This window comes from Tursiops truncatus, chromosome 11 (genome assembly GCF_011762595.2).
Source record: "Tursiops truncatus isolate mTurTru1 chromosome 11, mTurTru1.mat.Y, whole genome shotgun sequence".
Classification (NCBI taxonomy): domain Eukaryota; kingdom Metazoa; phylum Chordata; class Mammalia; order Artiodactyla; family Delphinidae; genus Tursiops; species Tursiops truncatus.
The window spans coordinates 90,387,898-90,412,272 of record NC_047044.1 but is presented as its reverse complement, the minus strand read 5'-3'; the positions used below and the strand labels follow the sequence as shown (position 1 = coordinate 90,412,272).

At 41.0% G+C, this 24,375-nt stretch overlaps 1 protein-coding gene across 9 annotated transcripts in view; it reads right to left on the bottom strand.

Moving 5' to 3' along the window:
* Nucleotides 1–486: 486 nt before the first annotated feature.
* EPS8 (EGFR pathway substrate 8, signaling adaptor) overlaps nt 487–24,375 on the bottom strand; it is a 206,080-nt gene continuing 182,191 nt past the window's right edge. For 8 of the 9 annotated variants that reach the window (XM_073789010.1, XM_073789011.1, XM_073789008.1 and 5 more), the window contains 3 exons: nt 13,988–14,168; nt 12,416–12,545; nt 487–10,662 (listed from right to left, as the gene is read on the bottom strand). In XM_073789010.1, the coding sequence (XP_073645111.1) occupies nt 10,549–10,662; nt 12,416–12,545; nt 13,988–14,168 (425 nt within the window). In that variant the 3' untranslated portion in view covers nt 487–10,548. The remainder of the gene's footprint in view (nt 10,663–12,415; nt 12,546–13,987; nt 14,169–24,375) is intronic. The other variant, XR_012324515.1, reaches the window with a different exon arrangement.

Here is a 24,375-nt window from a genome sequence, read left to right as displayed (position 1 = left end):
AGGCACATGCAGTCAGTTCTGTTCACTGGGAGGGAGAAGGGGTAGGCTGTACTCCCTGGCCCCTAGGCCCTGAAAATCTGCCAGGAGCAACCTTCCCTACCTCTCCCTCCCTCCCCCCTCCTCTACCTACCTATCATCTCCAGATAGAGACGGTGGCGCCAGAAAGACGGAAGGGGGCTGGGTCCCTGAGTTGCCACCTGGAGGAGAAACCCCTGCCTGCAATGGCCCATGATGTGATCCAGTAACACATTTCTATCGCGTCGCCATGAGATGCTAGCATCGTCAGCTAAGGCAGTCGACGTACCCTTAACTAATATGGCAGCCCGAGGATAACCTTTACGACCATGTCCCATCTCAGTAACGGTGGGAGTTTTTCAGGGCAGTGGTGTGTGACTACCCAATAAAATTCCCAGGAGACAGGTTAAAGATGAGACAGAACAGAGAGAGGGTAACCCACAAGGCAAATACGGGCTCAGGAAAAGGCCGCAGAATCATGATGGATTCTTTTAATAAATAAACTTTTCTATGGAAATACATGTACTCTTCTCCAGAAGTGGTTTTCCTCCAAGTTAGATCTCTCCTTCTCTCTCTCTCTTTTTTTTTCCAAACCCCGTAACAAGACCATTACTCAGGAAACCCACTCAGATTTTTGAACCACGTGTGAGGGTACTGACTCTGAACCTGAGTCCTGGGTTTCAGTGAAAAATAGGCCCTGGAGTAGGGCCACATCAATGAAAGCTCAAACGTGCAGGAGGCCACGAGGCTTGGGGTGTGGGGAGATCCTGAGCCTGCGTGTCATGGTGAGTCCAGGGCAGTGGAAAGGAGTTCAAAGCCAGCTGATACGACATAATTTCGTTCAGTTCTGAGAACGCCAAAACATCCACAGGGCTGTTTCAACAGGAAAAGTTAACTGCAACCACTGCTGCCTTTACAAACACAAATAAGAAAATCGTCTTGGAAGGGTTCTTTCATGTTCAAAATCACCCGAATCACATCCTCCCTTAACCAATGAACTTGGGAAGCAGGACAGCACAGGGCCCAGCCGTACAGCTGATGGAATGGTTTAGAATAAGGGACTGTGTGGGTGGAGAGAAATTCAACTGAGACTCTGCCCCTGAGTGTGACTCAGTGGCCTCATCTGTGAAATGGACATAGTGATGGTAGCTTTCTCACAGGGCTTCAAAAAATAAAGAAGATAATGTGTGAGGGGCTGAAAACAATTCCTCGAATAACTTAGTATATTACATGGCTCTTCAGGACAAGCACACCTCTCACCATCTCCAAGGGCCATCTTGGGATTCTTGAATACATTTGATAAGAGCATCTGAGGCCGGTGCCTGTGCTGGGCTGGCTCAGTTTCCCCAGGGTGACACCTGAACCACCCCCTCCCATTCTACCCCCAACAGTCACGGACCTTGGGATATAAAAGAGATGCAGCCTGTGACCCAAGGAGGACCCTCATGCCATAGGCCTATGGTGCCAAACAGGAGCTGATCCTCTAGATCAGAGCCCTGCACTGCCCACACCTGGCTTTCCACTTTGGTTCTCTGCTACCAAGTGCATCACGAAACCCACACTAGCGGGTTTCCCAGCAAAGCAATGCCAGGGCCTGGTTCACATCCAGTGAAAACATCTGCAATAGTGCAAGCAATCTGTGCAAGTCTGTTGCACTAACACTCTGAAAAGCTGGCTACTGTTCTGAAACCAACAAGTCAATTTGTACAAACTGCAATATGTAAGTACACCTGGGCAGGTACCACTTGTGAACACCACTGAATGCCCCCGTGAACCAGCTGCTTTGTTCGCCACTGGACATAAGAAGAGCTTCCTCCGCAGGGCTGCGCTGACAGCTCCTTGCTGTCGGTGCCTGGTGGTTTGGGGAAGCAGAGTGACGTGATTGCAACAGTATAGACTTGCGAGTCACAGTGCTCTGCCACCTAGCAGCCCTGTGCCCTTGAGAAGTCACCCTACTATCTCTGAGCCTAAGCGTCCCCACGAAAGGCAAACCTGGTCTAATTGTTGCCATGGAATGATCGGCTTCCTGTTCACCAGCGAGGGTCTTCATGGAGGATGGACTTTGTGGGCTCTGGACCAGTGATTTCCAAATGAGGCTCCAGGCCTCCTCTCTGCAGCTTCAACGAGAGAAACTGCTTTTACCTCTTTCATATGGTGGGATACTATATAAAATTTCATAGTTTAAAAAATGCTATTTCTGCTTAAAAAAAATTTTATATACTGACCTATGATATCTGAGAGAAAAGATGATTTGCAGGATATACAGAAGTTGCAGAGTTAGTCCAAATTCCAGTCGTTCCACTTACTGTGTGACAAGCTACTTAACTTATATCTGAGTTTCAATTTCCTCATCTATAAAGTGGGGAATATAGGTGCAAGTTTTCAGCACATATGAGTTTAGTTCTTGCTTTCCTTTCTTTAAGAATAGATGGGAGGGAAGAAGCCCTTAGCATATGATAGCAGCTCAGAGTAAGAAACCATAAAATAGGACAAGCTCTGAAGACCTGTAGATGTTATTCACCATTTGTGTGTGTGTGTGTGTGTGTGTTACTCCCAGATTTTCCATTATCTGAAAGAGATCATGTGTTCATCTGGGGGGATAACAGAAATGATTGAAGCTGGAGACATTATCTCCTACTCCATGGCCACGCTTGAGGGATAAGACTGACCTCTTCAAGGTAGGGCAGGTGGGGCAGCCCAGAAAAGCAGTGGGAATTGGGCCAAGTGCCTGGAATCACAGTCAGGAAGGAAAGAGCCCAAGCAATCAGCCTGGACCAGGACCATCTGGGCCTGGCAGGAGCCCTGGTTCATTGCCCAATTGGTCCCAGCACCAAACTGAATGTAATATGCCTAAAGCCCTTCAGGAAGCATCTCAGCTGTTAAAATATCCCCACTGATACAGAAATCTAGATTCTGGACCTCACTTCCCTTGGAGCACCTGATAGATATATCCTATCCCAATTTAGTTTAGAATCTAAGAGTATGGTTCTTAGTAATTCCTTTTATCTTATCAGAATTTTACTAGCGTTTAATTTGATAGCCTTTCTTTCACAAATGTGATGTAATAAACCTGAACATTTGGGTACTGGAAGATATGTTTTTCCTGGTACCTGGGTATCTCTCCATCAAAAAAAATGGAGGATTTCTCATAAAACTGAGTTCAGAGCACTGGCTTCTCCCGCTTCTTCTCTGTCCTAAACATGCAAACAGAAAGGAACAAAGAGGCCAGGAAAGGAGGCTGTGACGTGGTGTGAGCCCGTGACGCAGTGTGGGAGTCGGTCCTGGGGAGGCCTGCAGAAAAGAAGGAACTGACTAACCAAGATGGTGGAAAGAGAATGGGTTGGGTTGGGGGGGAAGATGGGAGTACATACTAAAATTCCTGCTGGGGTCCCACAACTGCTGGAAGTAGAACCCTTATCTGGGTATTGCCTAGAGCAACCACAGCTTTTTTGAGCATGTTATGTTTTGTTTAAAATAAGGAGAAGAAGCTCCAAGAGAAGGGTGGTAAAATGGTAACTGCCTTCCCCTCCTAATTCATTCCCAGGAGCCCTTGACACAACCCTTACAAAGATCTCTGAGCAGACTAACTTAAAAGCGTGCCTCTGGGAAAAACTAAATGTCACAAGTATAAAATCACAGCCTCTGGGAAGTCAGCACTCATTTTAGGTGGTTTTAGGGTGTAATTTTGCCCCAGGAGACCAATAAGACTAGCACCAGGGATAAATACAGCAAGAAGCAAACAGTTCTTTAGACTGTATGTTCTCTGATGGCAGAGGCTACATCTAGGGTGCTCTCTGAACATCCAGTTCTTAAAGCAGACACTTACAAAATGTTTACTGAACGAATATTGTCTTTTCCTACCCAGAAACAACCAGTCTTTACAAAAATCCCTTTATTGGGTCTGTACAACTTTCTGATATAGTTCCATGTAAGCACTGAGAAGAAAGAGAGCAGAACAAGCCTAGTGAGATATCCACCCAGCAGCAACTCAGCCTCTATAAATTTAATTTTAGAAAACAAATGAATCTCAAACTTTCCTATAATTTTTTTTAGAGAAAAGTAGGAAAGGAATAGTTTTAAGTGATTAGAGTATCTCTCACATTAGCTTCCCATGACCCAGTGCCTCTTAAGGGCAGGGGAGGGAAAGAGATACAATTTACTGGTTATCTTTTTTTTTTTTTTTTTTTTTTTTGCGGTACGCGGGCCTCTAACTGCTGTGGCCTCTCCCATTGCGGAGCACAGGCTCCGGACGCGCAGGCTCAGCGGCCATGGCCCACGGGCCCAGCCCCTCCGCGGCACGCGGGATCTTCCCGGACCGGGGCACGAACCCGTGTCCCCTGCATCGGCAGGCGGACTCTCAATCACTGCACCACCAGGGAAGCCCTACTGGTTATCTTTTACAAGCAGTACAAGCCTACAATCCCTGGGATAAGGAAACTTACTAGCTCTTGATTTGAGGACAACTCCCCAAAGCCAGTGCAGCCACTAAGATCCAAAAGGAATAAGTTAGCCCTGATGAGCTGAGGAGGCATAGATCAGAGTTCAGGGCACTGGAAGCAGCTGGAAATTCTGAAAAGGGGAACCAGAGTGGAAGCATTTGTGCAGAGAATGGCTGCAGAAATCTGTAAGTGAACCCACCCAGTTCACACAAGGCAACATCACCCAATGCTTACCAGAGTGGCCACTGCAAGGTTGAGAAAGGTCGCTGCGCTGGGAGACGTCAGAGGTTCAGCTCAGGAAAAGTGAAGAGAGCTGTTTAACTCCTTGGGTATCCAGCTGAGATGTAAAATATCCTGTGAATTCATCCCCCCAAAAAGGGCATGCCTTAGAAATAAGGACTCCACTGTGAAAACTATTTTTTTTTTTTTTTTTGCAGTACACGGGCCTCTCACTGTTGTGGCCTCTCCCGCTGCACGGGCCTAGCCGCTCCACAGCATGTGGGATCTTCCTGGACCGGGGCACGAACCCGTGTCCCCTGTATTGGCAGGTGGACTCTCAACCACTGCGCCACCAGGGAAGCCCTGAAAACTACTCTTGATAGCTACAGGCAAAGCCTGAAATCAAGTCCTGACAAGATTTTCAGAGAAGAGATAGTTTGTAGATAGAGTCCCATCAAGTTAGAAGATCTTGTAAAACACACTGAACTTGCCATAATTCATCCTAGCAAAGCATAAAACCAAAGTTATACAAGCTCAAAGTGATCAGCCAATATACAGCTGATTGCCGGAATAAGAATAAACATTCTTCCAAGGAAGATAACATATTCTAAAATATCTAAAACATGTCATTTACAATGTCAAGTATATATAATAAAAAACTACTACACATGCAAAGAAATAGGAAAATAGGACCCATAGTGGGGGAGAAAAAAGCAATCAATAGAAACTGAGCCTGAGATGGCCCAAATGTTGGGTTTAGCAGGTAGATTATAAAGCGGCCTTTCTTTGTTATGGGAGAAAAGGAAAGTTGCTCAAAGACTTAAAGGGAAATATTCTTTTAGTGAGTGAGCAGACAGAAATTCTCAGCAGAGAAATGGAAGCTATATAAAAGAACTAGAACTGATAAAATACAATAACTGAAAAGAAAATTCACTGGATTGACCCAACACATACTGGAAGACAGATCACAGTGGGGAAAAAAAGAGTTGGTGAAGCTGAATACATATTGACATAAATTTCCAATCTGAAGAATAGGGAAGAGATGGATTTTTAAAATATTAACAGAGAATCAGGGATCTTTGGGGTATAGTAAGATACCTGACCTAACATACATGTAATAGAAGTCTGAAGAGAAGAAAAGAAAAGAAAAAGCAGAAAAAAATATTGTAAGGAGAAAGCGCTTCTAATAATAGGAAAACACTGACTTAAAAATCCAGAAACTCGCTGACCCCCACATAGAATAAACACCAAGAAAACCACCTTCATCAATTTTATAATCAACCTGCTGAAGATGAAAGATACAGAAAAGAATTTTAAAAGCAGCCAGAGGAAAAAATAAGAATGATGACTGACTTATCATCAGGAGCAATATAACCCAAAAATCAATGGAATGACATTTTTAAAGCTCTAGAATAAAAAGTAGTAACCTAGATTTCTATATACAGTAAAAAAATATATATATACTTTGAAAAGCAAGGTGACTCCAAGTCTGAGCCAAGATGGAGTCAGAGGGACTGGATTTACCCTCCAGCCCGAAATAATATGTGCTTCACACACATATGTATTCACACACATATGTGAACAGTTTTCAAGATATTGAACACTGGGCAATGAAAGATGAAAAAAATGCAGAAAACCCTACAACTGTTCCAGCTTTCTGCCTAGGGATTGCTTTCAAGCTTCAGTGCAGGGAGGGAGAACCCATGTGGAGTTCAGCAGACTCCTTGAGTTGAGGAGACAAAGCTTAAAGTGTGGCAAGGGCAAGGGAGCTAAAATTACAGCACAGAGTAATAGAGAGGAGAAAGCTGCATGAGGAGAGAGCTCTGGAGATATGCACAGGGTCCCCATAGAGTCCTAAGCTGAGGATGGATCATTGCATGCCTATGAGAAAACTGCTCAAGCCTGAGGAAAGAACCACCTGAAAGCGTTAGAGGAACAGTTCTCAGAGCTCATGCAGAACCAGGAATAGTCCTTATTACCACCTGCTACAGTGGAAAACATAATTCATGGAACAATAGGTTGAGGAACCAGAAGGGTTTTGCTACAACAGTGAGATAAAGTTAGTTATAATGTAAATATTGCTCTGGTTTCACCAAACAAAGCTTAAAGGCAAGATCAAACTCTTACCAAGTAATTTAATAGCATCCCCAAACAAATGACAATAATATTTAAAGGTATACAAAAGTATCCAGCACCTAACACAATAAAGGTAAAATTCACAATATCTGGCAACCAATTAAAAATTACATTAAAAATGAAAGACACAGAAAAGAATCTTGAAAGCAGCCAGAGCTTTTAAAATTATCAAGCATACAAAGAAGCAAGAAAATAAAACCCATAATAAAGAAAAAAATCAATCGTAACTAACCTAGAATTTATGAAGATGATAGAATTAATAAACAAGAATATTAAGACAGATATTTTTACTGCTTCCATATGATTGATAAAATTGAAGAAATATTGAGCAAGTTGAGACATGGAAGATATTTTTCCAAAAAGTAAAACTTCTAAATATGAAAACTCTAATACGAGATGAAAAACACAAATGGAAGAGATTAAAAGAACAGAAACTGCAGAAGAAAAGACTAGTGAACTTGAAGACAGAAATAGAAATTACCCAAAATGAAACACAGAGGGAAAAAAACTGGGTAAAAAATTAAGAGAAGAAAAAAAATGGGTAAAAAATTAACAGAGCACCAGTGACCTTGGGAAAACTTCAAATGGCCTAGCACACGTGAAATTGGAGTCTCCCAAGGAGAGAAGGCAGGAAGGACAGAAAAAAAAAAAAAGTAATGACTGAAACTTTACCAAATTTAGTAAAAACGATAATCCCCCAGTTTCCAAAAGCTCAATGAACATCAAGAAACAGGCAGGAAATTACACAAAGGCCATAAGCACATGGCTTAATGCCAGTGATGAGAGCTGCCCTCGGGCAGCAGCCGTAGGTAACTGATTCCAGCAGCAGTAGGGAACTCTAATTTCTAGATTTTCCCCCTAAGTTTTCAGAACTCCATCACTGCACCCCCTCAGAGGTAAACTGTCCAGAACCTTCTCTCTCTTCAAGTCTCTGTCGCAGCTCTACAGGGGATCTCTCCTCTGTGGTCTTGAGGCATCAGCACCAACACCAGACAGTGCCTCTTCTTCGGTGGTCTGTGCCCAAGCTCCCACGGTCCTTCCTTCTTCAGGCTTCTAATTGCTGATAAACCCAACCCCTTCCCTGTGCAGCCCTAGCCCAAGGGATGGGGGTTGCTTTCCCATTATTACTACCTCCGTGGTATCACAGTGTTTCCTTTTTGCCTGTTTAACCAATTCCTTATGTTAAATACTGTTTAAACAACAGAGAAGGATGATTGCATCTTTTTGGGCAAAAGTATAAACATTTTTAAAAATCATTTTATAGAATTTCAAAGACGTACAGAGGAGTGCACATATAAGCTAAGTAGCCGGAGTTGAAACACGTTGGTTCTTGAGCTGTTCTCTCAGTTTCCAATCTACCCCCTTTATTCCCATCTTTGTGATCTGGGGCTTTGCTAGGTGGGTGACCAATAGATTCTGTCCAAAAAGTGTGCTACAGGGACACAGGAAGCTAGAGGGGAAACAAGGGACTTGCTTTTTTTCTGTTTTATTTCCTGTTTCTATCAACATCACCCTAATAATAGTTCTTCACTCTGTAAGTAGTGATTGATTGCCTGTAGGTTCCAGTGACCCCGCAATCCCAGTAGCAGCCTCCTTGTTCCCTCTCAGAAATTCCAGTACCAGCTGCCTGGGCTGCTCTCCTCTGAGGTCTGAGTCCCAGCTCCATGGATTTGCTGAACTATTTCTTCCGCTGAATTCTTTTCTGAATTCCTGAGGCAACAGCACCAGTTAGGCTGTGCCCCCTTCTCCAAGGTTTACCAGTTGTGGCATCTTTCCTCCAAATTTCTCATCCCAGTGGCCTAACTCCTCAGATGTTGGGATACAAACTGTCCCTCAAGCTTTTAAATCCCATTAATCCCAAGTCTTCTCTTGGTCTCCACATCCCAGAGGGAGGTAACTACTTCCTGCAATTACTACCTTGGTGATATTTTCCTTTGGAATTTTATAGCATAAAGACATACTTATAAATGATACCAATTCTTTTCATGTCAGATATGCTATATTACACACAGGTTATTTTCACTTTTCCATGCCAATTTCTTTTGTCTTATACCTACATTTTCAGAGATTTTCAATAAGGGCTAAGTTATAAATGTGCATCAGTGCTTATGAAATGGGAGGGATCTACAAGAATTATGATTCTCATGTTTGCCTCACTTTGTCCAAGGGACGACCTTACGGACAGACTGAGAAATGGAAGACAAGAGATTCTCATATCCCTCATGATTTGGGGAAAGTTAGCCTTTAGGAAGCTAAGCCTCCTCATCTATAAAATACAACTCACAGATTATTGTAGATCTCTAACAAAGCGTTTATGTGGAAGCACTTTGTAACCACAAATGGTGTGTAAGTTTGTTTTTACTAGATGGTAAAAGAAAAGATGATGAAATAAGAGAGGTGGAAAGAAGAGAAACAACTGAAGAAAGTATTCTAGAGAAGTTTCTACCCACTCAGAACTCCACTGGGAATCAGTTAAAAAAAAAAAAAAAAAGGAAGAGCGTGGGCCTCTGTTTTTCCCATTCCATGCAACCCTGATCCCCACTCGACACGCCAAAGGTCCCTTTTGCCAACGAGACAGAAGCCATTTATTAATGTACGGCAAATACTGTTTATTGCAGACTTTCCAGCTGACTCATGTGAAAAAGGCACTATGAAAATTAATGAATCTAGATAATCTCTCTAAATGGATTTATGTTAAAATATACAACATTCTTACATAACATCTGTTTTATATATGTGAAATAATATAACATTTAATGACAAAAATCATGTTTTCAAAAATAACATTTGTTGAAGGTTAAGTCTCTTTCTTTTCTCTACCTAGAATCTTTCACAGGATTAAAATATGTGTATATTATTTCTTATTACCGGAAAAACTTGACACAGATAAACTCATAAAATGGCCCCAATTTGCTCTTAACTACGTATATCAATATTCAGGACTGAGGCCTTCATTTAGCAGAATACTGTAACACACACCAATGCAGGCTATTTCCTGTGACAGAGTTGGAATGTATATGACCTCTTTTACACTTGTGCTTTCTCATATATAAGAACACAGTATAGATAAGAAGAAGAATATAAACTGAATCAAAATACAAGCTATACAAGGAATTGTGATCAACAGAGCCACGACAGATAAAATGTCTCGGGAATGCTCCAAAGGTTTCTATTTGTATGTCCAAGGCCTTGCTGTATTTTACAGTTCATTCAATGTTTTAATCTTTTTTAAAAACTGTTGGCATTAAGAACTTTAAATAAATCTAAACATTCTATTACTGAGTATGTTGAAGAAGAGACCTAAGTAAGCAGAGGCTAGCCTAAACTAAGCTACACCCTGGATGATACCTACCATAGTCACAGGCAAAACTGAAACTGTTTAGATTTTGAATCATGGGCAATATCTCTGTTTTGTTGCAATAAATGAATCACCACTGTCAAAAAAAAAAAAGTCTGCTTAGGCATTGAGATGGGGATGAAATAATTAATCCAATAAAGGAAACCTCACCTTGGTAAAGTAGGCAAAATATTCCCAAGGTGAGAAATTCTGTTTAAAATGTTTTCATTTTAATAAAAATAACGGGCCCAGGAGCAAGTCGTCTGCTTACTTATGTTTGCGTTGTTTCTTTATGGCGATAAATTCTGTACACCAAGAAATGAGAATCTGACATTCCCTTCATGGCTTCTTAAAACAAAGCATGTTGGAATAATGCCAAGAATAATGGAGTTTAAAAACTAATTAGTGACTGCTTCCCTCATCAAAAGATTCCACTCCTGAATCGCTAGCAGCAGCACTGATTTTTTCCTGTCGTCTTCGCATGATTTCTTGCAACTCAGAGCTGCCGTTGTTATCCTGAAAAACAAACATGGTTCGGACGAGACGGTTACTGGTTTGTGAGGCTGCAAATCATGTCATGAAATGGCTTAGGCTAAAAGTTCTTTGTGTTTTTCTTCTCATGTCTCTAAGGGGAAGACTGAAGGCCGCCCTTCATATAAGTGATGATGCTGGACTTTACTAACATCACATTTTCACTTATACTGTCTTAAGGCAATTCACTCACCATGCCTTTCACTTGAACCTGTTAAAGATAAATCAGTAATGCATGTGGAATGCTCTAGATTCCCTGGGGGAAAGAAGAGATTGTACAAGAAGCACAAAAAGATGGTAAATTATCAAAGAATGCTCTTTAGGTCAAGTAAGATACTCATCTATCTACCTTAGGGGATTCTAAATCAGGCCCAGAGACTGGGCTCGGAAGACACCAAGTTTCCTCATACCAAAGGGTTCTGACCTTCTGACATCTTGTTGGCTTTTGTCCTTTCCAAACCTGGCCTACAGTCCCTGTGCACCCTCCTTATTCCTCTCTCATCTACAGAAATCTCTGGCAACACAGGTGAGTAATATGAACCACGAACTAGATGCAAGAGAAGGGCATGATGGGAAGGTGCCTGGGGAAGACAAAGAACCTCAGGTAGGAAGTCTCTGCCTTAATTCACATCCAGAGGAACAGGAGCTAGAGGCCAGGAGCACATGGGAAGTCAGGGGAAATGACAGTGATAGGGGGTCTGGACTGAAGGAATTCAGAAAGGTTAGGAATATGGAACTTTCTATCATAATCCTTAAGGAGGAATTTATACATTCTCAACAAAATTAGAAGGTATAATGGTAACAAAACTGCCTCAGAAAAGATATAATCCCGACTCACATTCAATATACAAAAAGTCTAATATAGAATCAACCAAGATGAATGTCGTAGGAAAAATTTCCAAGGGAAATATAATTTCTCCTGAGTGAGAATGGTTACAGGGTTGTATGCACGAAGCTATTTTCCTGAGTTATTTAACTGTTGAATTTATACAATAAACCTGCTAGAGATAATTACGTATTGATTTCACGCCAAAGCCTATACCCTTTCATTGGAGTCTAAGTTTAATTTTCATGAAAGCTATTGAGAGCTGTGAGATGTAACAGTTAGAAACTACTACCCTTACACAGCCCACGTTAAGTAGAGTAGGATATTGAAACCTTAAGAACAGCCAATCTAGAAAACATTTACTCTTTTTCTTTCATAGAAACAGCTATAACTAAAGAATTACGCTTCGGGGCCCGCTGTTTGCAATGATCCCTACCTAATATTTTCCCTCTGATTATTTATATGTATAAGCAGGCCTAAGGCACACAGCCACGGTTTTAAGACTTGACAACCTCTAACCTGCTAGAATCTCCAAACTAAATACTAAGGACAGGTAAAAGAGTTCTGGCCTCTTAAGGCATTTACTCACCCGAAGTAAATGAGTAAATAAAATTCCTACAGAGGTCGTGCACGTAAAATGAGAACATGAGGCTTTTCATTAGATATCCAAAAGTATATGGAGCTCAAGCTTCATGTTATAGGAGCACTTATAACAAATTAATCTCCCTGAAAATGCTCGCTAATGGTCTCCAGTGACAGATTACTAAAGCTGAACCAAGTTGAATTCAGCTCTGCATGAAAGGCAAAGAGAGCGACCTATATGGACATAAATACTGTTTCCAGAGCTTTCAAATTGCAGTCCATACTCTTGACTAATGCAGAAAAACACCACCTTAGGTTGAGAAGTCGTACCTCTAATGCAGCTTTCTGTACAGTAATTTGGCTAAAGACTCTGGCCCCTTCAGGGCAGACGGTTCTCAGTTCATCTTTATTGAGAGAGAAAAGTTGTGCACCATTTAATACTCCAAGACTATTGACAGTTCTGAAAAAACAAAAGGAGGAAAAGAGGGAAATAGAGCATTAAAAATACTGTCTGGATCTGTGGTTGCCAAGGGGGAGGGATGGACTGGGAGTTTGGGGTTAGCAGATGCAAACTATTATATAGAGGACGGATAAACAACAAGGCCCTACTGTATAGCACAGGGAACTACAGACAATATCCTGGGCTGAACCATAATGGAAAAGAATATAAAAAAGAATGCATACAGGTGTATAAGTGAGCTACTTTGCTGTACAGCAGAAATTAGCACAACATTGTAAATCAACTATACTTCAATAAAAATTAATTAAAAATAGGGCTTCCCTGGTGGCGCAGTGGTTGAGAGTCCGCCTGCCGATGCAGGGGACACGGGTTCGTGCCCCGGTCCGGGAGGATCCCACATGCCGTGGAGCGGCTGAGCCCGTGAGCCATGGCCGCTGAGCCTGCGCGTCCGGAGCCTGTGCTCCACAACGCGAGAGGCCACAACAGTGAGGGGCCCGCGTACCGCAAAACAAACAAACAAACAAACAAATAAATAAAATACTGTCTGGATAAAACAAAAGAAAGATTTCTGGTCCTGCTACAACCTCTCTTCTCTAGGTGTTCCATACACTGGAACTCATAAATGGTAGAGTGCTTAGGGCAATGATGGGACGGTCGTGATGACGACCCTGAGGCTATATAAGATCACTGATCATGAAGTGTCAAAAAAGAGTCAACTGGGTTTATTATCTTTACTGTGTATTACCAATTTCTTGAAATTTGGTGTTTCGTAGAAGGAATGGATAACTTTCTAGTAGCCAAGCAACTGACTAACCAGTGTACCTCATGTTTTCAGTCACACTGGGTGAGTTTATAATGTGTCCAGTGCTCTTGAATATGTATTCGTCAAATAGTTCAAATACATATATTCAAATATGTTTACCAAATACACGAGAAAATGTTTACAAGTTTTTAATTATAGACAAATAGAAACTTCACTGTGGCTTTCCTAAAGGAAAGCTCTATTAGATTATAACCTACAATAAGTAACGTCACTTACTTTTTATTTGCCTGGGATCTCTATGCTGCAGCAGGAGGAAAGGTTCTGCTGTATGTCCTCTGCGGTCTGGGGAGTCTAGGTAAGACTACAGACCTAGCCTGTGTGACCCTCTGAGGCAGAAAGACAGCCACCAGCCTCAAAGCTGCCAAGAGACTGCTCGAGGGACCAATGATGAACAGACACCACCATCGAGAAAATGGGGTACCATCAAATGATAGTTATTTCTCCTTCCTCCAATTTTTTTTTTTAGCTAAAAATGGCCAGAGTCATTTCCTGAGCATGGAAACAGGTGCAGTTCGGGTTCTCACATTTTCTAAGAGTCACTTGTGACATCTTAGTGATCAAATTGAAAACACTGCATGTTATACACACAGAACTGTAAAGTATCCCCAGAGAGACTTACACAGGGTTGAAGCCCTTTGACTGCAACCATGTCTTCACATCCTCTGGGGTGGAGTCATAAGTGATATTGACAACTGGCACATTCTGCCGTGGCACGTGGAACTTCTTCTGGGCGGCACTCCGACCAATGGTCAGTCTGTGGACGAGTTCATCCTGCACTTCCTCCATCTGAGATTTCCTTCCTAGATACCAACACAGAGGAGGTTACTTTTGAAAGCCCTAACAGTTGTTGCTCTCTCTAGAACCCCAATGCCAAGAATCCTTTGACCCCAACAGGACTTACGATCTAGTATTCCTACCATCTTTCCTTTCATCCTCACCAAGTATAAACTCTGTGATCAATTATTAAAATCACTCCCTGTCTCTTCTTTCTTCATTGTGTTCATCTGGCAAGCCCCCCCACCCTTGTTAAATCTCACTTTCTGTTTATTCTGTGCTGCACCTGCATGCCAAATAGAACACAACAATGCTGAGTGAGCTCATGTTAAATTCACGATCATGAACCTCCATTGGGCTGTTAATGGTCTGTGACATTCATACTACATTTCCTGAGGCCAGTGGCTTTCAACTGGGGGAAATTTTAACCACAGGGTACATCTGGCAATGGCTAGAGATACTTTGGGATGTCACAAACAGGGGGCAAGGGGGAAGGAAGCTACAGTCATGCAGTGGGTAGAGGCCCGGGATGGACAAAACATTCTGCAATGCACACAGGTCACGTTGCTACATCAGAGAATTATCTAGCCCCAAATGTCCACAGGGGCTCAGGTTGAGAAATCCTGCCTGGGACCGTATAACTGTCCATGGTCAGACAAGTATTTCCTATCTTCTTCCTTCTGCAAACCTCCAGTTCCCAGCCCTCAGTCCTCTCCCTGAGCTGATGATTTCACTTGCATAATTTCTGAGTAAAATAAAGAAGCTAAAAGAAAACCTCCCGAAGTTCCCCCAGCAGCTCTCCTTACCACCAGCACTTTCCCCGTACACTCTGCCAGCCTTCCTTCTATTACATTATAGATGAACTGTTTCCACTCTCCTCAGGCCAGCCCCTCTACATGTGCACTAGTCTCCGTGTCCTCTGTCTGTTTGAATACTTTGACAGTAACTTCCCCCCTGCTTCTCCCATGTTATCAATTTTCCTCTTTTACTGAATCATTTCATCCGCTTACAAGCATGCTATTATTTTATTTCTCTCTTATGTTTAAATAAGCCCTTTCTTAACCCCACATCCCCTGCCAGCTACTGCCCATTTCTCTGCTCCCCTTTTAGCAAAACTCCATGAGAAGCTGTCTATACCAGCTGACTCCAATTCCCATTCTCCAATTTCCTCTTGAATTCACTGCGATCAGGCTTTTGGCCCCATCCCTCCATGCCATTTTGCTAAACTCCAATGGTTGATCCCCAGTCGTTTCCTCATTTAATCTATCAACAACACTTGAAGAAGGCGCTCCCTCCTTGAAACACTTTCTTCTTATGGCCTTCAGGACACCACACTCTCTGATTTTCCTCCTGTCTTACTGGCCTCTCCTCAGCATCCTTTTCTCAGATGCTCATCTCATCTCCCCAACTCTCCAGGCCACAGTCCTTGACCTCTTCTGTGTCTGCACTCACTCCATCAATGATTGTTGTGCCTGGTCTCCTGGCTTTAAATGCCATTTAAAAGCTGATGACTACCCAAATTATTTCTCTAGTCCAGACTGGTCCTCAGAACTCTAGACCAATATACATCAACTGCCTATTTGATATATTCATTGGATGTCTATTAGCTATCTCAAACATAACATGTGCACATCCGAATTACTCATCTTCTTCCTGAAGCTTACTTTTATGCTAGACTTCCCAACTTGGTAATTCTATTTTTCCAGTTCCCCCAACAAAATACCATGTAGGTATGCCTGACTCCCCTCTGCCCTCGATTATATCCAATCCATTGGCAAATCCTGTCGGTCCTACCATTAGAATACACCACACAGCCCAATCACTTCACTCCATTTTTTTCTATTAGCTGCCTGGTCTGAGCCACCAGCCTTTTTACAGGTCTCTCTGCTTCTACTCTCCATGACCCCACTCTTCACTCTCCATCCTTTTCTCAATATAACAGATAAAGTGATGCATTTAAAATGTGAGTCAGACACACACACACACACACACACACACACAGATACATTATTTGTATATCACCTTCAAGAATTACATGCAAAGAACTGATACAGTAATCCAATTAACTAACTTGGCAAGTGACAGTGACCTGGTCACTAAGGAAGCTTTTGTGACCATTGTTCTGATTGTTTTTTTCAGGGAAAGTATTTTTAGAAAGTGTTTGGTGCCCCTGGGAAATAAATGAAAGTGTGAAATAATCAAATAGTGTTATTGCAGCCTAATTTTTTTTAATGCCTCAAGTACTCAGGAAACCTTTTGAAAAAGAAAGAAGTCAAAAGAAAGAGAAATAAGAGAAGGGAAGGGAGGAAAGGAGGGAGGATGAGGGGGCTAAAGAGAGTAAGAGGGAATATTATTGATTGTTATATTTAAGTAATACAGGACATGCATTTCATTAGTTAACTCTTTTAAATCAGTACAATGTAGTCACACTGCCGTACAACATAGGAGTACATCTCAAAGAAATACAAGAGAAAAAGTATAACCACACTAAAATAGTTATCTCCTTATCTGTTGACTTAGCCACTGTGGGATCATTTCCAGTCCACAGCATAACCTCTTTCCAGGGAATATAAAAACCTCTTCTAATGTGTTCCTGGTTTTGGTTTCCATTGGCAATGTTCTAGCACATAACAACACACCAGACTAACTTTACACCTCTCTCTAAAACAACACTTCTGATTACAAAAGATTAAACTCATATAAAAGGACTAACATTTCAAAGGAAATGGAAGACATGCAAAACAACTGAAGCATTGATATCTTCAAAAGTGATGAAGAGAACCTTTTTGAATCTTACAAGTCAAACTGAATAGCTTATATGACACAGGGCTCCAAGCAGCTAGTTTGAATAAACGCAGTAAACACTTCAGAAAAGGAGCCGGGTTCTTGCTACTTGTGATATTTTAAAAATAGGCCTGTTGACTTTTTTCCCTTGTTCATAGCTATTTGGTAACATTTTTATGGGTGAGTATTCAATTTACAGCTCCTTCCATTTTACTCTTATCAGAAGTCTAGGCCATAAGCAGAGAACGCAAGTACCACAAAAGGTATATTTTGAAAGAGACCTGGTTACCAGTAAAGAAGCATGTCTATTTGGTTCTAAAAAGACTGTTGAGAAGCCCCAATATTCGTTCAGTAGAAATATTCTTCAAAAAAGTGCTCAAGAAAGAAAGCTATCAAGAAAATATTTGTTTTATAAAAAGGACTATAGTTAATGTCAAACTATACTTCTGAGCTATCTTTAAAAGGAACATTACATAAGTAAATGCAAAATTTTATTAGTTTAAGGAAACAAGTACATGTGTAAATTTGGGGACATATGTTTATGTTTTACATACCAGTGTCACCCTTTGACTTATGAAAAACAGACTTGAAAATGATGAGTCACAATTATTAGGCGGGTTCTCTATCTTTAAAGTATTCTAACCATGCCTCTTTCCCACTAGGTTATTCTTAGTTTCTTAGACTAGGACAAAGAACAAACTGTCCCAGCCCACAGACTGTTCCAAAACTGGGCCTGGATGCCTATGAACCCTGACCCCAGGCCTGGAAAAAGAGTGCCACTGTGTCAAAGATTACCGTGCTGACGCAACAAAGAAGGGAGATGTTATAAACTTGTGGGAAGAATGAAGAAAGTTTCTGAGAGGAAAATTTTCCTTAGGGAAATCAACAAAAACATTTACAGAACTTTCTCATCTCAAAACTATGTCTTTCGTGTCTGAAAAAAAAATAAAAGCATCTTTTCAAAAAATACACAAAAATATTTTAAAATTTACTTGCCAGTTATATTTATGCACACACACTCTCATACACACACATACACAGGCATAGTTGTTTTTGCCACACAGAAAGAGCTAATCATTTTTCCAAAACTTCAGTTTTCCATTAGTTCTTTGGTAAGGTCACGATATGGATGAGAAGGTAATTTTAATTGGCTATACTTCAGCTGAGAAAGTAATATATAAAAGTAGGTTTGTGCTTATTGCATTTAACCAGAATTTCCAGAACAATTAAATAGTAATAGTTTCAGTGTCTTCTTTTTAATTTTCTTTAAATCAAGAGTGACCACAACTGAAGAGATAGGGCTATGATTTACTGAGATGAGAACTTGAATCTTAAGTTCCAATCTCAGCTATAAAGTTAATAGTTCAAAACTTGTATCTGGACTTGGGCACAGGGAGCCTGCTGAGCTCCCAGTCTAATCCCCTGCCCTCTCCAGGTCACGTGGGTCCTTGGGGGCATAGGAAGGAGGCCGAGGGGAGAACGGGAGAGGCAGGCGGGAGACGCCCTCCGGGAGGAGTGGGAGAGAAGCGGAGGGCGATTGCCCTGCACACTCAGGCACTGGGAGTCTGCTGAGCTTCCAGGCCGATCCCCCGCCCTCCAAACCCCCCTCCAGGCCACGTGGGTCCTTGGGGGCATAGGAGGGAGGCCGGGGAGATCAGGAGAGGCAGGCGGGCGGGAGGGGCCCTCCCAGAACCCAGACCGGAGGAGCAGCAGAGGAGAGGAGGGCATTTGCCCCACCCACTCGAGCCCAGGTAGCCTGCTAGGCTCCCAGGTGAGGTCTCCCGCCCTCTGAGACTGGAGTGGGGGGGCACGCCTGGGCCCCTTCTGTTCCTTGAGCCTAAGCCCCACCGCCCACAGCCCCCAGGGCCTTTTCCAGCCCTGTGGGTCCTGAGCATTGGCCCTACCCACCACCCAAACCTCACCCTTACTTAGGCCCCACCCTCCACAGCCAAGGTCTTTCCATCCCCCCCCTTTGTTTTCCTTTCCCTCCTCCTCTTTTTTTACTATTGTGGTACTGATGTACCTTCTGGTTGTTGATTCATCTATATTTTTATTTTTACATTCTTTCTAACATATGTTAGTTTCCTAGCCTGATTTTATTTTTTATTTTGTTATTTTTCTCTCTCTCTTTTTTTGTTTTTTGCCACCCTACGTGGCTTGCAGGATCTTGATTTGTGACCCTGGGGTTGGGGAGAGCTCCTGCAGTGGGAGCTCCAAGTCTGAACCACTGGACTAACAGAGAACCTCAGACCCCAGGGAATATTCATCGGAGTGAGGTCTCACAGACTTCCTCATCTCAGCACCAAGACTCAGCTCAACCCAATAACCTACAAACTCCAGTGTTGGAAGCCTCAGGCCAAAAGACCAGTAAAACAGGAACACCATTGCACACATTAAAAAAAAAAATGAGATGGCAAAAAAAAAATGTCATAGATGACAGAGCAAGGTAAAACCCTACAAGACCAAATAAATGAAGAGGAAATAGGCAATCTACCTGAAAAAGAATTCAGAGTAATGATAGTTAAGATGACCCAGAATCTTGGAAATAGAATGGAAGCATGGATTGAGCAAATACAAGAAATGTTTAACAAAGATCTAGAAGAACTAAAGAACAAACAGAGATGAAAACACAGTAACTGAAATGAAAAATACACTAGAAGGAATCAATAACAGAATAACGGAGGCAGAAGAATAAATAAGTGAGCTGCAAGACAAATGGTCGAAATAACTGCCAAGGAGCAGAATAAAGAAAAAAGAATGAAAAGAATTGAAGACAATCTCAGAGGCCTCTGGGACAACACCAAACATACCAACATTCAAATTATAGGGGTCCCAGAGGAAGGAGAGAAAAAGAAAGGGTCTGAGAAAATATTTGAAGAGATTATAGTCAAAAACTTCCCTAACATGGGAAAGAAAATAGTCACCCAAGTCCAGGAAGCATGGAGAGTCCCATACAGGATAAACCCTAGGAAAAACACACCAAGACACATATCAATCAAACTAATAAAAATTAAATTCAAAGAAAAAATATTAAAAGCAGCAACGGAAAAACAAAAAATAACATACAAAGGAATCCCCATAAGGTTGTCAGCTGACTTTTCAGTGGAAATTCTGCAGGCCAGAGGGAGTGGCAGGATATACTTAAAGTGATGAAAGAGCAAAACCTATAACCAAGATTACTCTACCCAGCAAGGATCTCATTCAGATTCAATGGAGAAGTCAAAAGCTTTTCCGACAAACAAAAGCTAAGAGAATTCAGCACCACCAAACCAACTTTACAACAAATGCTAAAGAAACTCTTCTAAGCGGGAAACACAGAGAAGAAAAAGGCCCACAAAAACAAACCCAAAACAATTAAGAAAATGGTAATAGGAACATACATATCGATAATAACCCTGAACGTAAATGCCCCAACCAAAAGTCACAGACTGGCTGAATGTATACAAAAACAAGACCCATATGTATGCTGTCTACAAGAGACCCACTTCAGACCTAGGGACACATACAGACTGAAAGTGAAGGGATGGAAAAAGATATTTCATGCAAATGGAAATCAAAAGAAAGCTGGAGTAGCAATACTTGTATCAGATAAAATAGACTTTAAAATAAAGACTGTTACAAGAGATAAGGAGGGACACTACATAATGATCAAAGGATCAATCCAAGAAGATATAACAATTATAAATGTTTATGCACCCAACAAAGGAGCACCACAATACATAAGGCAAATGCTAACAACCACGAAAGGAGAAATTGACAGTAACACAATAAGAGTAGGGGACTTTAATATCCCACTTACACCAATGGACAGATCATCCAAACAGAAAATAAATAAGGAAACACAAGCTTTAAATGACACAACTGACCAGATAGATCTAATTGATATTTATAGAACATTCCACCCAGAGTGGCAGAATACACTTTCTTCTCAAGTGCGCATGGAACATTCTCCAGGATAGATCACATCTTGGGTCACAAAGCAAGCCTCAGTAAATTTAAGAAAGTTGAAATCATATCAAGCATCTTTTCTGACCACAATGGTATGAGATTGGAAATCAATTACAGGAAAAAAACTGTAAAAAATACAAACACATGGATACTAAACAGTGTGCTACTAAATAACCAAGAGATCACTGAAGAAATCAAAAAAATACATAGAAACAAATGACAACGAAACATGACAACCCAAAACCTATGGGACGCAGCAAAAGCAGTTCTAAGAGGAAAGGTTATAGCAATTCAATCTCACCTCAAGAAACAAGAAAAACCTCAAATAAACAATCTAACCCTAAACTTAAAACAACTAGAGAAAGAAGAACAAAGAAAACCCAAATTCCGTAGAAGGAAAGAAATCATAAAGATCAGAGCAGAAATAAATGAAATAGAAACAAAGAAAACAATAGATCAATAAAATTAAAAGCTGGTTCTTTGAGAAGATAAACAAAATTGATAAACCCTTAGCCAGATTCATCAAGAAAAAAAGGGAGAGGACGTAAGTCAATAAAATTTGAAATGAAAATGGAGAAATCACAACTGACACTGCAGAAATACAAAGGACTATAAGAGACTATTACAAACAACTAAATGCCAATAAAATGGACAACCACGAAGAAGTGGACAAATTCCTGGAAAGGTACAATTCTCCAAAACTGAACCAGGAAGAATTAGAAGGATAAACAGACCTATCACAAGTAATGAAATTGAAACCATAATTAAAAATCTTCCAACAAACAAAAGTCCAGGTCCAGATGGCTTCACAGGTGAATTCTATCAAACATTTAGAGAAGAGCTAACACCTATCCTTCTCAAACTCTTCCAAAAAATTGCAGAGGAAGGAACACTCCCAAACTCATTCTACGAAGCCACCATCACCCTGATACCAAAACCAGAAAAAAGATATCACAAAAAAGGAAAATCATAGACCAGTATCACTGACGAACACATATGCAAAAATCCTCAACAAAATACTAGCAAACAAAATCCAACAGCACATTAAAAGGATCATACATCATGATCAAGTGGGATTTATCCCAGGGATGCAAGGATTCTTCAAAATAGGCAAATCATTCAATGTGATACACCATATTAACAAATTAGGGAATAAAAACCATATGATCACCTCAATAGATGCAGAAAAAGCTTTTGACAAAATTCAACACCGATTTATGATAAAAACTCTCCAGAAAATGGGCATAGAGGGAACCTACCTCAACATAATAAAGGCCATATATGACAAACCCACAGTGAGCATCATACTCAATGGTGAAAAACTGAAAGCATTTCTACTAGGATCAGGAAAAAGACAAGGATGTCCACTCTTGCCACTCTTATTCAACATAGTTTTGGAAGTCCTAGCCAGAGCAATCATAGAAGAAAAAGAAATAAAAGGAATACAAATTGGAAATGAAGAAGTACAACTGTCACTATCTGCAGATGACATGATACTATATATAGAAAATCCTAAAGATGCCACTAGAAAACTAGTAGAGCTAATCAGTGAGTTTGGTAAGGTTGCAGGATACAAAATTAATGCATAGAAATCCATGGCATTCCTATACACCAACAATGAAAAATCAGAAAGAGAAATTAAGGAAACACTCCCATTTACTGTTGCAACAAAAAGAATAAAATACCTAGGAATAAACCTGCCTAAGGAGGTGAAAGACTTGTACTCAGAAAACTATAGAACACTGATGAAAGAAATCAAAGATGACATAAACAGATGGAGAAATATACCACGTTCTTGGATTGGAAGAATCAATATTGTGAAAATGACTATACTACCCAAAGCAATCTACAGATTCAATGCAGTCCCTATCAGACTACCAATGGCATTCTTCACAGAATTAGAACAAAAAATCTTACAATTCGTATGGAAACACAAAAGACCCCGAATAGCCAAAGCAATCTTGAGAAAGAAAAACGGAGTTAGAGGAGTCAGGCTCCCCAACTTCAAACTATATCACAGAGCTACAGTAATCAAGACAGAATGGTACTGGCACAGAAACAGGAATATAGATCAATGATACAGGATAGAATGCCCAGAGATAAGCCCACACACATATGGGCACCTAAGTTATGAGAAAGGAGGCAAGAACATACAATGGAGAAAAGACAGCCTCTTCAATAAGTGCTGTTGGGAAAACTGGACAGCTACATGTAAAAGAATGAAATTAGAACACTACCTAACACCATACACAAAAATAAACTCCAAATGGATTAAAGACTTAAATGTAAGACCAGACACTATAAAACTTCTAGAGGAAAACATACGAAAAACACACTGAAATAAACCACAGCAAGATCTTTTTGACCCACCTCCTAGAGTAATGGAAATAAAAACAAAAATAAACAAATGCGACTTAATTAAACTTAAAAGCTTTTGCACAGCAAAGGAAACCATAAACAAGACAAAAAGACAACCCTCAAAATAGGAGAAAATATTTGCAAATGAAACAACAGACAAAGGATTAATCTCCAAAATATACAAACAGCTCATGGAGCTCAATATCAAAAAAACAATCCAGTTAAAAAATGGGTGGAAGACTTAAATAGACGTTTCACCAAGGGAGACCTACAGATGGCCAAGAGGCACATGAAAAGATGCTCAACATCACTAATTATTAGAGAAATGCAAATCAAAGCTACAGTGAGGTATCACCTCACGCCAGTCAGAATGGCCATTATCAAAAAAGGTAGAAAAAATAACTGCTGCAAAGGGTGTGGAGAAAAGGGAACCCTCCTACACCGTTGGTGGGAATGTAAATTGATACAACCACTATGGAAAACAGTATGGAGCTTCCTTAAAAAACTAAAAATAGAACTTCCATACGACCCAGCAATCACACTACTGGGCATATAGCCTGAGGAAAGCATAATTCAAAAAGAGTCATGTACCACAATGTTCACTGCAGCACTATTTACATTAGCCAGGACATGGAACCAACCTAGATGTCCATCGATAGATGAATGGATAAAGAAGATGTGGCCCATATATACAATGGAATATTACTCAGCCATAAAAAGAAATGAAATTGAGTTATTTGTAGTGAGGTGGATGGACTTAGAGTCTGTCATACAGAGTGAAGTAAGTCAGAAAGAGAAAAACAAATACCATATGCCAACGCATATATATGGAATCTAAAAAAAACCCAAAACAAATGGTACTGATGAACCTAGTTACAGGGCAGGAATAAAGAGGTATATATAGAGAATGGACTTGATGACATGGGGTGGGAGGGTGAAGCTGGGGCGAAGAGAGAGTAGCATGGACATATATACACTACCAAATGTAAAATGGTTGGTGGGAAGCAGCAGCACAGCACAGGAAGATCAGCTCTGTGCTTTGCGATGACCTAGAGGGGTGGGATAGGGAGGATGGGAGGGAGGCTCAAGAGGGAGGGGATATGGGGACATGTGTATGCATGTGGCTGATTTTCTTTGTTGTGC